This window comes from Falco naumanni, chromosome 1 (assembly GCF_017639655.2).
Source record: "Falco naumanni isolate bFalNau1 chromosome 1, bFalNau1.pat, whole genome shotgun sequence".
NCBI lineage: Eukaryota > Metazoa > Chordata > Aves > Falconiformes > Falconidae > Falco > Falco naumanni.
The window spans coordinates 55,600,210-55,616,911 of record NC_054054.1 but is presented as its reverse complement, the minus strand read 5'-3'; the positions used below and the strand labels follow the sequence as shown (position 1 = coordinate 55,616,911).

General features: G+C 40.3%; 1 protein-coding gene across 1 annotated transcript in view; it reads right to left on the bottom strand.

The window, feature by feature from the left end:
* GRXCR1 (glutaredoxin and cysteine rich domain containing 1) overlaps nucleotides 1-15,244 on the bottom strand; it is a 41,030-nt gene extending 25,786 nt beyond the window's left edge. Inside the window, exon 1 of the mRNA XM_040582377.1 lies at nucleotides 14,710-15,244. Within this exon, the coding sequence (XP_040438311.1) occupies nucleotides 14,710-15,156 (447 nt within the window). The 5' untranslated portion in view covers nucleotides 15,157-15,244. The remainder of the gene's footprint in view (nucleotides 1-14,709) is intronic.
* Nucleotides 15,245-16,702: the final 1,458 nt, after the last annotated feature.

Genomic DNA, 16,702 nt, shown 5'->3' with positions numbered 1-16,702 from the left:
TACATCTCTCTTAAACAGAACCCTTAGTTGTGTGGCCCAAATCTCATCTTCTCTTGTCATAAGCAACTTTTTCTTTTGCTTGTTATTCATCAGGCTATTCAAGATATTTGACTCTCTATTTGCCTGTCTGAGGAGGATCTTGGGGCAGGTTATGTCCTCTTTGAGAATATTCTGTAAGTAATGATGGACTAGGCAGGACTAACTGAGGGTGGGCAGATGAAGATGAAGGTGTTTGATAGATCATGTGGAGAAGTTAGCAAACAGCGTGGCTCCAAGTGAGCCTTGGTTTAAGCATGTTGGCCCCATCTGTAGTCACTGTTCCTTCACTCAATGGAACATTTCATACTGCAGAGAAGCAGAACCATGCTGATCAGTAGCAAATGGCTTACATGAAAATTACTGTCTACTCTGTCCCATTTCTTTTTTAACTTGGCAGTAGCTTTGAAAAACCCTGTATTCTGGTCTCTGGCAGGTAAATGAAGCTTAAAAAAAAAAAGAAATGAGGTTGCTAACCATTCCCTCTTTCTCTTTTCTCCTCTCTTTCACCAGTCTCTTACTCATCTTTTCTAAAATAGTTGTATCCTTAGGCTGCTAGAGAGACTGAATGGTGCTAATAATAATGTAACAATAATACATATATACATATGCACATGGATCTCCAATTAAGCCATTTTATATTTAAACATAGCCAGGTGCAGTTTACTCATGCAGTGATCCCCTTTATAGGTCCCAAATGTCAATTACAGTTTGGTTAATTAAAATGTGATTAATCATAATTCTGACTGAAGAATAAAACGGTTAGCTGGGGAGATCCCGCTTGTGATATTATATGGCTCTTCCTTCTTTGCCAGGTTATGCTTTGTGTAGTGAATGGATCTGTTTTCCTAAGATTTACTTTCAATATACCAGAATACCATAGGAAACAGCACAATAGTCCATGACTTCTTTCTTATTTGCACCAATGAAGCAACTGGTGATTTTCCCAGTGTTAAAGACAATCGGCAAGTTAAAACCAGTATTCGGGAGAGCTCTTATCATTTGGACTTAGCGCAGCTGATAATTTACTACATTTTCATTGGCAGATGGTTCAGCCTTCCATCGCGGATTAATTACACCCTAGAGTCAGTCTTGTACATCAGAACTACTTCTCCTCACTCAGAAAACAACTAAAGAAGGTAATAGCATAAATGAAATAACGTGCCGTTTTCAGCTGCAATCAGTAGCAGAGAAATTTCAAAATTACAATCCATTCTTCACGATTTACCTTCCTAACTGATAAAATCCAAGGAAAGAGTTAATTTGGGATACACCCTGGGGTTTTCGTGTTTGGCAGATAACAATCTTTCTATCAAAAGTTATTTTTTCTTTTACTGTGTTCCTATGAATGGAAGCTGGAATGAGATGCACTGAGATCCTGAAACTCCCAAGGAATGTTGAACAAAACTGGGAAACCATCACCCTCCCAGTATGCTTAGTTTTCATTTCCAAACATTTACCAAATTATGTACTTTTTCTTTCCTGGCACTTTATACAATTTAAATTCTACTTGAAAATGTTACTCATCTGAGCTGAAATAAAAACAGGCTATTCTGTACAAAGTTGAAGTTGTCATTTGTACTGCACATTAAGGAAAATGCCAACTTTTTTACAGGTGGACACAGATCATTGCCTCACACAGAGTGACAAAGCACTCTGCAAATGGTAATGAATTTTGTCTGGGTCTTTCAATGAGACTAAGAGCAAAGTTAAGCTATGCTTAGTGCAATAAAGTGATGGTGAAGTGCTGATTCAGTCCTTACTCCTCAATGAGAGCCAGCCTTATCACTCAGTATACGAAGTGATGAAAAGGGATCTCTTGTAGTTATAGCACTGCTTTGTTCTGTGTCAGCACTGAGTGATGAAGGACCTTGTTTCCCTGCTATATTACTTAATCTAATTGGAACTACACTCTCAGCTGCTTAATTACTTGAAAATACCTAGAACTTTGGTACCTTCATCTTCAAACCCTGAGTAGTTAATTACTAGTTATATACTCAATCTCCATTTCTTTAAAGATGCATTGCATTGCACACATACAGGGCTTAATTCCTTTCCTTATGCAACAGATTCCAAAACCAAAGGCAGAGAGCTTGAGATTTTTACAGAGACCTAGAGGATGCAACTCCTAGACAGCGTACATAAACCAGCTCTGTCCTAGAATAGGCTGCACTGTGGCTACTAGCCTTGATGTACAAAACGGGACAGGTGACTCATCCACCGTTTCTCTGTGAGCAAAATAGAACACATCTCCACGAAGCACTTACAGATTTTGTTGCTGAAAAAAATCTAAGGTATAAGCTTCTTTTTTTGGTTTTGGTTTGGTTTGGGTTTTTTTAACCGAATAGGCAAAATGTCTGAAAATCAGAATGTAGCAGGTTGTATGCCAGCTTTATGCCAGCTCCTGAATCTGTAAGTCAAAATAATTGCCAAATTAGTTATTCTGTGCATATCACATCTGCAGTTGGAGTAATTTTTTAGCAAGACCAGTGTGAGCATCTTTATGCACTAATCTGATTTAGGATTCGGCCTAGAGATACGTAATTTTTAAATAGAACAGAAATTGTTATTCTTATAATCCTACTTTTCGTATAATAATATTCTTATAATGGGTCTAGAATCTCTATCATGTCATAGGGTTAAATGTGTTTTGGTCAAGGAATATAACTACAAGCAGATGCTGAGGTGATTAAATTGGTGATCTGCTTTTCTTTTGGATCAAAATTTCAGTGGTTCCTTTGCATTGATATTATTTAATCCCCTGCAGCAAGAAAAATCAATAACAACATTTAGTCTAACATCATATCATGTCAACAAACAATGCTGAAACTCCGTACTGATTACATTTCTGCCAGTTGCATAACCTCCTACCAAAAAGAGAATTGAGACAGCATGAAAGACAGGTCAGAAAATTCACTAGACATCTCTTCTTTTTTGATGACTTTTGCCCTTATCTGCAGTGACTTCAAAAGAAAACTGCTGGAGCAAATGAGGATAAAGCTACCTGGTTGAAGGAACTACATGGTGCGAGGCTGCTCCCAGTCACTGGCAGCAGAAAAAAAGATATTAGTCACCTGAATTCAGCTGCAAATACTGCCCTGTACAAGTGCCCTTCCAACCCACAGTCTCTTACATGAGGATCCACGAGAATGTCACGCACCAAGCAGATAGGCTTGCAAAAGCCTGACCACCCAGAAGATATGAAACCAAGAGCTGCCATAGCAAAACTTTGCAGACAGATTTAAATTAACAGATTCTATTTCCTGAAAAAAATCATTTAGAAACTTCTATTTTAAATGATTGTTTTTAATTAATCTTCAGAAATTCCTCTTTTAAATCTTCATGACAGCTTAAGTTTCGACTTGGAGGGACTGAGTAGGTGGTTATATTTTTGGATCATGGTGGGATTTGGAAGAATGACTGGACTTACCCACTGCATGTTTGGAAATCTGATTAAAAGCATCAGCCAACACCTGGAAAGGGAAGTTCTCAAGATTCTGATTAAGACCTGCAATAAATGGAAGGAACTCCAGCAATAATGCTTAAAATTCTCATTTTTCACTGTGTCTATCAGTCTGTCTCTTATTACATTCTCCACTTGAACAGCAATGGAATGCTTCACAGCTGCCTGTGGGGCTAGGATGGAGAGTCCTTTGCATTTACATGTAGTAAACCAAGAGCAGGACATGAGCAGCCTGGCAGGAAAAGATCATTTTTTCTTTAAAAATCTGGAACTTCCATTGCAGGTTTAGAAACTGGCTGCTTTATGTCTTACAGAAGTTGCATGGGAAAATAGATTTTTCTTAAATAATACTGTGTGACAGCTGTCAATTCTTAATATCTTGAAAGGCTGTTAGATAATTAGCAATCAGAAGTATTCCAAACAAGGCTACCAGGAGCCAATCCCAAAGAAAAATGTCTTTGCCTTTACACCAGCATTGACTGATTTGTCAGTGCAGAACACAACAACACATGTTGTTATAACTATGTGCAAATATTGGCCAGTAAGGTTTTCTGTATTTCTTTGTGAGAAGTGGAGAAAGAACAAGCCTGCGTGTGTTGTTTCTGCAGTATGAGAGACATGCTCCTCTGACATTATTGATGGATGGTGTCTCTATATATAGTTCCAAAGCAAAATTGTACTAAGGTTGTTAAAATGTTTTCCAGAATTCATTCTAGCAATGAATGATGGGGTTTCTGTCTTCTTTCTTGTCATGTGTGAAATAAGCCTCTACCTCACTGACTCTGGCTGCTCATCTGTGACCATTTCTGTTGCTTTATGTGATGGAGGCTGTAGCAGGCTGTGCTGTGGCAGCCCCTCCAAAACATAACTACAGCATCAAGCAAAACCAGAAGATTGCCTGCTTGGATGGGGAGCTGGGGTTTTTCCAGCTCCTTTTCAAAATCAACAGACTGGGGATGCTGTCCTTACTACTATTTTTCTTACAAATTTTTGAAAAATTCAGTGAGATTTCAGTTTCATGCTAGTACTGGATGCTGCAGTAAAGAGGAAGGTTTTCATGGATGCAGGTCCTACCCTTTTCTCTCTGGTTGCAAATGCCATTCTGAAGCATGTTTTATTGCACTGAAGCAACAAACTTAGGATGCTGCCAAACATTGCAGTCACAGGTTAAAACTCCAGCCAAAAAAAAGCTGTATCTCTTTGACTATTTCTTTCTTTCAAGCTGTTAATCACATACCATGTGTTGGTGTAATGTGTAATAAACTGCCAACACTAGTAGACAAATGTCAAAGCAGGCTGCTGACAGACGAGAGCAGTCCAGCAAGCATTATCTGCAAATAAAGCATGACTTCATTTCTTCTTTCTTAGGGAATGAAATAGTCCTCAGTGACATCTACATGCCAATTAAGTGGGTGGCTCCTGAAATGTGTTTTTGGTCAACTGCTAAAATACAGTTTTCCTGCTTAACTGTAACACAACACCTGTGTGGCATGTGTACATTTGTATTTGTCTAGCATGTGTAAGCTTACTCGTGTAAGTATTTGCAAATCCTAGTTCAGAACTGAAACACTTCTGACATCTGTAAACTAAATGGAATTGTAATGTTATTAGCTTGTTAGAAAGTATTTTTGCTAATGCCTTCTATGGCATGAGATCAAAAACATTATTACACGCCTGGAGAATCATACCACCAAGGTAAAGGTAATTCCTCACTCTTCTGAACTGGGTTTTTTTTTGTTTGTTTACAAAGGAGCTGTGTTTCATCCTCATTATTACCATGTTTTTGCAATTGCAATGCACAGCTGTGCAATCTGGTGACAAATTGGCCCAGCGTAGCCAAATACTTGCATCCCTGTTTGTAAATTGAACTAAAACATACCTCATCCAGGACAATCAGGTGCAATGAGGACCCTTAAATATTTGATTGCAGAGTAATTTATTTATACACAAAATTAGAGGTCAATGACCAAGAAGGATGCTAGTAATTAAGCATACAGGTTTGTTCATATTTGTAGGCAATGAATTTCAGCTTTATGTGTTCCATAAAACCTGTGTTTGCTGTGTCAAAGGTATGCAGATACTCAGGGGCGAGAGGACACAACAAATGTGCTAGCAGGCAGCCTGTTGCACCATGTCAAAGAAAAGGGAATAGACCCCAATTTTCTAGATAGTTCTAGTTTTAAGAGTACTTTGAAAGGTATTTTCTACTAATTGTCCTGCTGGGTTACCAAGCTGAGCTCCGCAACCAGAAAAAAATGAAGAGTTATTGCTACTAATTAATGATTAAGACTAATCAGTTCATCTTTTCATCTCTGTTGTAGGCCAATTCAGAAAAATACTTTTAAAAAGTATTTCCTACTGTTAGAATGAGTAGAAAATATTTCTGCACTCTAGCATCCTATGATTTTTTCGATAGGCTGTTTACATAACATCACTCTTTTTCAAGTCAGTTTGAAGTAAGATGAAGCATTTTCCATGTTAATTCAAAGGCTGAGCACCTTACTGAGCAGTTCCACAAAGGGACATTACATAAGAGTCCCAGAGCAGTACACAGGCTTGGACCCAGCATTCATCTAGTATTTTAGGTCATCTACCAGACAGATAATTAAAAGCAAGAGGATGGCAAGCATATATGGTATTTCCTTCTAATACTTTCTCATTTTATGACTATTTTCAGCTCAGAGAATTTCCTGAGGCAAATATGATTTCGGAATTCAACTTAGTAAAACCAAGGGGCATCTATTTCCATTTGGCGTTCACATTCATTGCCTGAGAACAAGCACACTGGTTTTTTCTTTCAAAAGGAAAGCAAATGTATTTTTAGATTTAAAGAGAGAGGATGAAACAAGGTGGTAGAATATGGTTATTTGCAATCTCTCGTGTCTTGGCTACCTCTGCTCAGTCTCTTCTTTATCTCTTGTCCCTAATAAGCAAGTCACAGGCTACAAGCTTTTCTAGGATACCTCCATGCTGAAGCAACACTATCACTATAATGCTTCAGAGTGAGAAAGAAAGGAATGGCAGTCAAGCATGATGCTGAAGGATAGTAGTATTTGGTATGGCAAGCTGAAAATCAGCAAGCGTGTGTTCCACTCCTGCTCCAGCAATTTATTCATGCTGTCTTGTGACTGTGTAATTCAAAGTACAACTCCCACCACTGCCTCCTGCAGACATGATTTGTAACAAAGCAGCATCTGCTTATGTAGTTTGTGTAGGATCTGATCCACTAGGCGTGCTCAGAGTACACCTACTACATCAAGCCCCGCAGGTGAGACAGGCAAAGGAACGCCTATTTTGTGGTTCCCGTTGGACATGAGTAGGAGGTAACTGTCATGCCCTGTCAAATATGTTTTGAATTATTTGTATTTTTTGTAAATATATGTAAAGCATTATTTTTAGTATTATTGCTATGTATTTGGAAGCAACATAAAAACATTTCCTTTGTGTTCTCTAGCTGATCGTACATTTGATTCATTTCTCAGGGGAGATGATATCACTCTCTACATCTACCTGAAATGAGGTTGTAGCAAGGTGGGTGTGGGTCTCTTCTCTCAAGTAACAAGAGATAGGACAAGAGGAAACTGGCCTCAAGTTGTACCGGGGGAGGTTAGATTGTATATTTGCAAAAACTTCTTCAGCAAAAGGGTTGCCAAGCATTGGCACAGGCTGCCCAGGGAGGTGGTTGAGTCACCATCCCTGAAGGTACTTAAAAGATCTGTAGATGTGGTGCTTAGGGAAGTGGTTTAGTGGTGGACTTGGCAGTGCTAGTTTAACAGTTGGACTTGATGACCTTTAAGGTCTTTTCCAACCTAAATGATTCTATGATTCTACTGAGATGCTGAGGCACATGGCCAAAGCAAACCACTAGTCAAACTTTCATTAACAAAAGGCTTTTGCTGGCTTTGAGACAAGATGGCACCAAAGGGCGGTTTGGAGGATGACAGTTTTGGAGCATGATGTCCAAGTCCTTCTTCAGAAGCTTATGGGTATTTTGAATCTATACCTGAAGTCTTGGTTCACTCTAGCACTACATAATCATACATATTCACTGCAGTATTACCACAGCTTCTTTACTATGCCCTTGTTCATGCAAAGGAAAAGCCAGAGGCTGAGGCTTATTAATAAATAATTCTGTTTGGGAAAGTAGCCACATGGCATAGCCTTCACAGAGGGAACAATTTAATTCTGCTCTCCCTCACACCCCAGGGCAGCAGCTCCGCTTTTTCCTACAGAGTGCACAACCTGCTTGGACCACAGGCACTTAGGCCCTAGCTGGGGTAAGACAGAGACAACTCTATTCAGTACCAGTCGGGTGTTAGGATTTGTTTTCTACCAACGGAAGAGCGAAGATGCTAATGAAGTGCAAAATTATCTTTTCCTCACTGCTGCTTCCATCCTGCATCTACCAGAGTTTGATTATACTTGAGACTCCAGCATGTTTCACACACCCTTGCTGGGAAGTGCGTCAGTTCAGTCTCTGTCTCAGGAAAGGCTGCCATGCACAGATTCAAAACCATACCACTCACGCCACTAATGCCTGACCTCTACTGCAAAATGCATAAAGGTTAGTTCTCAGCTGTCTTGCATTTTATGTGGTCATTACCTATGCTAAACAGACAAAAATACTGCACTCAGTGGGGAAAAATTAATTCAGTGTCATAAAAATTTTCACTCACCTGCAGATGTAGGTGTGATTCAGGAAGCAGTCAAAGTACTGCTTATCCTCTGAAACAGAAACATACGTAAACACAGAACAGAAATGTTTATTGTCCCAGGGCTTGCCTCTGATCAGGCCCATACAGTGCACCTGAGGGTCTCAAGAACAGTGTCTTCATCTTCATTTATGCATCCTTTACAAGGATTTTGAGGCCATGCAGTGCTCTGGAAGGTAAGACAGATGTCCAGTGCATACTGGTCAGACTACCAGCATAAAAGTTCAACTTTTTTTTTCTTCAGTTATTGATTCAGTCTTGAAGAAGTGATAAATTTAACCATGGTTTTGTTGCTAAGCTTCCCAATGATGAGTGAATTGAAAAGTCAAGACAGCCCTTACCCACATTTTAAAAAAATGAGACAGCAAAGTCTTTTTTACCTCAAAGCTTGTATATCACTTTAAGAGGATTAGATAGTTTAAGGTCTATTTACTGATCATTTCAAGTCTGTAACAAATATGAATTTCAAATCCAATAGCAGCAGACCCTAAAATATCATGAACGGTCTAATAATAGACTCGTCTGAACTCAGTGCTTTGCAGCTGATTTATAAGAGAACATGAGAATAATAAAGAACCATTAACCAAAGTACTGACCAACCCCAGGCTGCAGTTAAAAGCTCACAGACCTGAACATCTCCCTTTTTAAATCACTGTGGCTATTCAGCCACCAGCCCTGGAAACTACCTGTTTTACTCATGACCACTGTGGTCACAGAACAAAGAACTTAGGAAGGTACAAAGGAGGTGGTGAAGGGACATTGCCCATTTCAGTGGTGATCCAGTTGTCCTCATAACATTAAGTTTTCTGTAAGAAACAGAAACCTGCTTCTCATAATTACTTGATCCTCTGTGTCACTACAATTTTTCCTATTCTTCCATAGATTTCAATGCAAAAAATTGTTCAATAATTAGTTTTCCAGACTTGCTGAAACTAGGAACATACATTGGAACTGTATACCTCAGAGGAGGTACCTACAGCTCACTGGGATTTATCTCCATCCCTATAAATGGCATTACTACAGCAAATGCTATGGCTTTAGGTTATCAACAAGTTTCCCTAACATTGCTACTAGTAGGTACAAGCAATCCAGCACGTTTTTTGCTTTTGCAAGCTATGCCCATCTAGGAGTCATGGGGCAGTGTGTATGGATGAGAATATGAAGGGGAAGTTCAGGAGACCTTTTACAGTCTTAGTGGAGTCCTAGCAGAGGTCTTTGAGTTCAAAGAGTCCAATGATGCTGGAGTGTCAGCACTGATCATCTGCCAAAGAAGTGAGGAAAACATCATGGCCTCTCCAGTGAAAGTGTGGACCTCTCTCTCCTCCCCAGAGTTTTGGGGATTGTAGTGATACATGGTCCAGGGGCTGGGGTGGTTGTATATCACCCACCCTAACACCTTTGCTTGTACTGTTGCACCAGAAACTTTCCTTAGCAGCACTATGCAACATCTGCCTTCTTTAGAAGATGGCTGGTTTTGCTCCTGTCTTTCTTTTTATTTTCTCTGTGATATTAGCTAGCCCTGCTGGTTTGTAAGCTCTGCATGTGCTGCTGTGTATTCACTTTTTCCAGGTCACTTACGAGTAAAGAAAGACGAAAATTAACTTAGCCACCTGAGAAGCTCTCCTTAACGAACTTCCACCTGATTCTTAACTCTTTCCCACCTCTCTCTAAACATTAATAAGCTAGTTCTTTATCGGGCTGAATACTGACTTGCACTTTGCAACCTTAAATGTTAGCTCTACCCGAGATGCTGTGCTGGAAAACATTGTAAAGACCAAGTACATTATGTGTGACTCTTCACCCATATCCCCTCTGATGCAATGCTCACAAAAGGCATTAATCAGGTTTGTTAACCAGGCCTGCCATTTCATAAGAGACGTCAGCAGAGCCTGCCTGAGAATGAGATCTGCAGCTAATTTAGCAGAAGGTGACCTTTCAGAGGAGGCTGGAAGTCCAGTGGAGTGTGCAAGTATGGAAATGGAGGAAAGGATCCATGCTGAAACAGTGGAAATGAGGGGACACCTGTGTGAAACCTTTCATTGAGCTCCATTACATTGCACGTTGGAATGGAAACCCGGTCTGACATAAGATGATCATTGTACTACTCAGTAACATACCAGACAATCCAAGGATTATTGCTCTGTGTCACCTGGAAGCCATCATAGGGGTGGTCTAGTCATAAACATTGGTCATGAGGAAAATTATATTTATTTCAAGGAAGCAAGAACCACATGCATGCACAGAGAGACTGGGAGCTCCAGATCCTTTCTGTTATTCAGGCTTTTCTGTAGCGCATATTTCTCATGAACAAATTGTTCCCGACCACTGTATTGCCAGCTCTGTTGGAGGCCACCCCTCCAGTGCCAGGTCAGGCACACGTGGAGGCCCGGTGGGCATGTGTGACCATCCTTGGCCTCCACCCATGACCACCAACTGGCCTCCCACCTTCCCTGCCTAGCAGGGGCTGAGGAGGTGTTGCCACAGCAACGCCCTCCCCATGCGGTTGCTATGTCAACGCTCTCCTTGTGGCATCCACCTCTGGGAGGGAAAGGCTGGAAGGGTTGCCATGGAAACCATGCTCCCCTGAAGCACCAGTAATGTTGGTCTCTTCCCCACCTTTCTGTCCCAAAAATGTCCTGCCATGAAGCTGAGATACCCCCTGGACATGTCCTGCTCGGTCCCACCCCATCCCCACAGCCATGCCAGCCCCAGCTGCACACGGCGGCTCCCATGGGGCTCACAGCAGCTTCTCCAGCCATGCAGGGCCGATCTGATGGGAGACCTTTTACCGTCACAGTGCTGGAGCAGCTCACATCTGAGGACAGAGACAGTCATCAGGACAAACTAATGCAAGGAGCTTAGCTTGTCTTCTCAAGGGACAGTGGAAATGGTTGTGCTGGTGATGGAAGTGCTTGGATGTGGGAAGGTGCAGCAGGGGATGCAAGTCCAGTTGGCAGTAGCTATACATTCTCAGGCCAGGCTTGTATCACATAACAACAACAAAAACTACGAAAACCACCTTTTCATCTAGAAATACTTCCTCTGTTACATCTCTTTTGAAATTCCCCAGAACTCCAGAAGGTGTGATTTTTTTTTTCAGATGAGTCTTTTGTGGGAGAAGACTTTCTGAACCAAATTTGTAGAAAGGCTGTAGTTAGAAAATGTGGAAAAAATACTCAAAAAGGTATTTGAACAGAAAACATCAGAAGTCTTGGCTGCATGACTTAATACAGCCCAGTTAACGAACCCCTGCTTATCCCTAGAATATCCAAGCAAATAAATTTGTTTTAAAGGATCTCTCCTCTATGGCAGGGAGCAGCTGGGGATTTGGGGTAGTAACATAGTAAAGGAATTTGCAGATATAGTCTGAAGTATCAGAATGCTGACGCTGCAGAAAATCTCAAAAAAAACCCTAGTTTCAGGGTCACAGGACAATCACATGTACTCAGTATTTGGCTTGTTGCATACACATTTTAGTCAATAAGTGATACATTAAATACTACATAAGAAGTCTTTGCATTCAAGAATTCATCAGTGCTCAGGATTTAGGACTGTCAAGAGTTCATGTGCATACTCTGAGATTAGAAATACCTGCTTTGACACTGAATCTGAGAAATGTATAACAAGGTCATCCACTGATGAATTATCCAAGGGGCAGAGATGGGCTTTTCTCAGGGATAAGGAGCTTCATACACATCTTAACTCGTTATACATCTGCTGTTGCTTATCTACAAAGAAGTGAAACGTGTAACTGTGGATAACCTCAGATAATCAAGGGGGAAACTTAGAAAAATGCCCAGATCAAGAGATATTGAGTTATCACAGAATCACAGAATGGTCAGGGTTGGAAGGCACCTCTGGAAATCATCTAGTCCAAACCCCTGCTAAAGCAGGTTCACCTAGAGCAGGTTGCACAGAATCACGTCCAGGTGGGGTTTGAATATCTCCAGGGAAGGAGACTCCACACACTCCCTGGGCAGCTTGTCCCAGTGCTCTGCCACCCGCAAAGTAAAGAAGTTCCTCATATTCAGATGAAACTTCCCGGATTGCAGTTTGCACCCACTGCCCCTTGTCCTGTCTCTTATTATATCTTCTAATAAAGACACACTTCTACCTTATCATACCTTTGAATGAAGAACTCTTGTTGTTCTCTAAGTGGTATTACCGTGCAATTAATTGTCTGGAGCGGATTTACAGAAAACTAGAAATCATCCTTTAATCTCATCCTAAAGGTCATTACTTCATTTGTAATTGGAAGAATTTTAATCATATTTCACATTAGGATCAAGCAGTTCCGAATCAGTCTCAAAGTCAACTTTGTACTTTGCTGTCTTCTGTGTTCACCATGTGGCACAGAAAACTGGCTTACAGTATGACATGAAAGATATGCAAACGATCATTCCTCTTCACTAGACGTCAAACCTTATCTCTGGGGAAACAAGAACTTGTTTGTGTAGAAACCTCAAATCATGATGTTCTGTATATTATTGAATATATGTCTTTGATCCACTAGATTCTTAAGCTAAGAATATACAGTTACTTCTGGTTATCAGTCATCTAGACCTGCCTAAGCAGAAGCTGCTTAGTTCCCCATCTGTTTTCCTCATCTGCTTTCAAAACTTGCCTATACTTTTGGTCTTTACAATGCCGGTAGCTGAGAGTTCTTAAATTTAATTACATGCTGTACAAAAACCTGTTTGTTTTCACCTGGTAATTTAATTTTTCCACTTTCTTCAGCTGTAAAATATTGACAGTACAAAATCCTTACCACCTTTTAAACCATTCATTATTTTATAGGCTTTAACTATAGACCTCTGGTGATAAACTTGGCTACGTATAATTTTTCAAAGTTATCAGATGGATACATCTCCTCTCAAGTATTACTTTCTTCCAGCAAAACACCTGATGGAAGTAGTGCTGGTCCTAGCTGTAACTCTACTAAAAGAAACTTTGTTGCAAAGAACATTGATTTCAGTCCATGAACCTTTCCCAAAGAACTTCCAAACTAAAATTGGATATAGAAACAGGAAGACAGGGAGGCTGATTAAGGTATATGCGTCTTCAAATGGGTCTATTTATCTAGCTTATTCACATTTCTTAGCTTGATGTTAATGATGAAGTGGAAAAAAGCTTTTAGGAGGGAATGAGGTTAGCAAGTTGAAATGGTGTACTGCATGTAGCAAAACAACATGGAACAGTATTGAGAATCCAAGTAGGAGAAGAACCCAGACATGCACCAGTTAATACTTCCTAATTCATATCTACTTCGAAAATATGACTTTGTTACAAATTTTATCAGACTAGGGAACTCAAGGACAAACTCTTCAGTGAGTGGCTTGAAAGAAAGCAAGCTACTTGAGTGTTATGTGATGTCAAAACAAAAAATGAACAGCTAATTCATCTTTGAAACATCCAACTTCCACAGGAACATCAATATTGACAAAAAGACTGTTGTAACTTAGGTACAACATAGAGGATAAATTAATATTCAGAAGCAAGAGAATGTTAATCCATAGCCATTTCTAAGCATATTATGAAATGACTTAGTTTCAAAGTAAGAAAGAACTTCAGAAGATTTCACTTCCATACACAACAGTTGTTACTGATATCAAATTCCCAATGCTTTAAAATTGCATAAACACTTTTGAAATGATACCCTGAAGCCAATTGTAGATGAATTTAAGTGACCATCATAATATAACAACCTTTAGAAAGAGTTTGGTTGCATACTTGTTGCTCTTTTTTTCAATAGTAATGATTTAAAGGCTTGAATAGCCTATATAGATAAAACATATACATGAGCTAATTGTTTTAGAACTCCTATCTCGATTTTTCTGAGGCCTGTGTTTCTCTGCCTAAGGCATCAGTGTGACATATACTGTTTCAAATACAGATATTCTGCTCCTTCTACAAAATAAATGGAAAACACATGTTAATAAAAGAGACGTCCGACTAAGATTTCATTCCTCTGAAATTTTAATGTGGGAAAACCGTCAATGCTGCCATCCTGCACCTAATTTGATCTACTTTGCACATTAAACACAATGAGATTTGCAAGTATACTTATTTACATGTAGGGGACAGTGGATAACATCATAAACTCATTAGAACTAATATAATAGGAGTAGAAACATGATACATCCCTGTACGGTGGGTCTGTACAAACCTCCAACAAAGTGCCAGCTAATTCCTCTGTTAACGTTTCTTTCCTGGTCCATACGTGGGAAGCACAACATACACATCTCTACTCAGCAAACTTCAGGCCAATTTTGGAAGAAAAAGTTCACAGTCAATTTGGAGTGTGGAAACGGGGAGGTGTTATACAGCAGAAAGAACAATGAGCCCCTCCTGGGCAACAACAGCAAGTGGATGGCAATGGAAATGAGGCAGAACATTGAGAAATCATAAATGAGAGAGGTTTGGACAAAGGGAAGAATAACATGAGGAGTTAAAAGGAACAGACACAGGGCTTACAGCCAGCAGAACCACATCACCTACCTGAAATACTTTTGCCAAATTGTCGAAGAGGGCTTGACCAGCGCTCACTTTATGCTTGACTCCCCTGACTGTGCCATTTTTGCTGAGGATGTTGACTCGCTTTGTACCAAACCTCCTCTCTTTAGTGGCTCTGACTAAAATGAGCAAGTCATCCTGCTCGTTCTCATTTTCGTCGCACTCGGACCCTACGTGTCCATTCTGCTGCCCATCCACTTCGCTCAGCCGGCTGGTTTGGTCAGTCTCTGAGCTACTGGCATACTCGGAGTCCAGAGAGTCGGCAGCCTCCCCGTCGGCGTACACCTCCTTCAGCACCCTCCCGCTGTGCGAGGACGCAACGCGGAATCGAACCTTCCTTGACAGCCTCTCGCTGTCCGCCTTTATCTCACTTTTAAACATCGCCTCTTCCATTGATATAAGCAGTTTGCATTGTTCCAGAGTGGTGCCCATTGCATTTGCCAGTTTGTCACACTTAACAACAATATCAGCGCTGTTTTCTGTTGACAGGGGTTCTCATATTAAACTAAAGAGGGTTCCCAAGAAGCTACACTGCCGTTCTGCAGTTAATAATGGATGCATTTGTGCTATGGTTACCTTTAAACTAAAACCTGTAAAATGATCTAATCAATTAAATATTAAAAAGCCATTGTGTATTTTTTAGCACTAAGGAAGAAGCAAGAAAGGGAGAAATTATATTCATTGAATAAAATAAAAATTCAAATCCACAGACGATAAACCCAGAACAGAAATTACATGAGTTTATATGAATGCAGTTTTTGTTTGCCAGGAACGAAAAAGAGGAAGACCTTTTCACAAGGTCTGCAGAGTCAAAACTGTTGATGTACATTACATCTAAGGGGAAAATCACAAACTTCAGCACTGAAGAGGAGTCAATGATGGGCACGTTTCTTTCATCAAAACACTTAATTCCCCTACCACTCAGACCTCATTCACCAAAGTTTGCTTTTTATATAAACTTCCAGAGATTCAGCAAGGAGCTCTGACTTGGTGTTTTGTGATGCTGGCCTTTTCACAGACTGGCAGGGCAATGGGGAAGTGATTAGTCACAATGTGCTGCACAGAGTTATGCAGTGTTATTAAATAAAACCGAGCCACAGGTAGTACCACAGCCTCTGTTCTGCTTTGCCAATTATTCAAGGGACTGGGCCAAGGGAATCTGAACAGGGAATAGGAGGAAGCTAATTAACTGGAGAAACAAGGATCAAACAAAAGTAGGGTAAGGTGGATTCAACCACAGTGGAAGCCAATTCCCCTATCCCAGCAAATCACAAGTAGAGGTTAGCTCAGCATGAGGTACCTGGCTCTAGATGTAAAAATAACAAACCCAAACTTGAGGTTTCTGGCTACGTCTACTAAATATCATGTAGCAGCACCTTAGACCCCCAAGGTGGTTCTGAGTTTGCATGATGGTCCCTACTTCCAGTGCTATTTCTGCATTTTCATCATCTAAAGTAAAATGCAAAGTATTCCTTAGAGCAGCACCAAGAACTCTTCTCATTTTCCCAGCAAACATTCCCTACACACTCTACAGATCCATTAGCTCTCTAGACTCATGAATACTGAATTGCTTCCTGAAGCCTGTGACCCCCCCGACAGGTGTAGGCATGAAATGTGTCCCTAGACTCTCAGCCAACCCAGAATGGTAATGCCTACGGTCACAAGCAGCTGCAGAGCTTGAAGCATCAGAGGAGGCTTTCTGGCCAAGATTTTGGAAATGCAGGCTCAGATCTTTCAGCAGTTAGGTGGGGGTTATTGCAACTTTCTTTTGAACAAGAGGCATGAAAATACTGCTTTTCAGCCCAAGTAAAATCATCAGCCTTCTGACTAAAATTGCTTATTTTCCATCTACAAAATGAAAACAGAAATTATTAGTGGTATTTCCTAATGCTAGTGGTTGCCACACTTCTTTCTAAAATGAGATGATTTACTGTATTATCAACTACTATTATTCACACAGAAAAAAATAAGTAAAAAT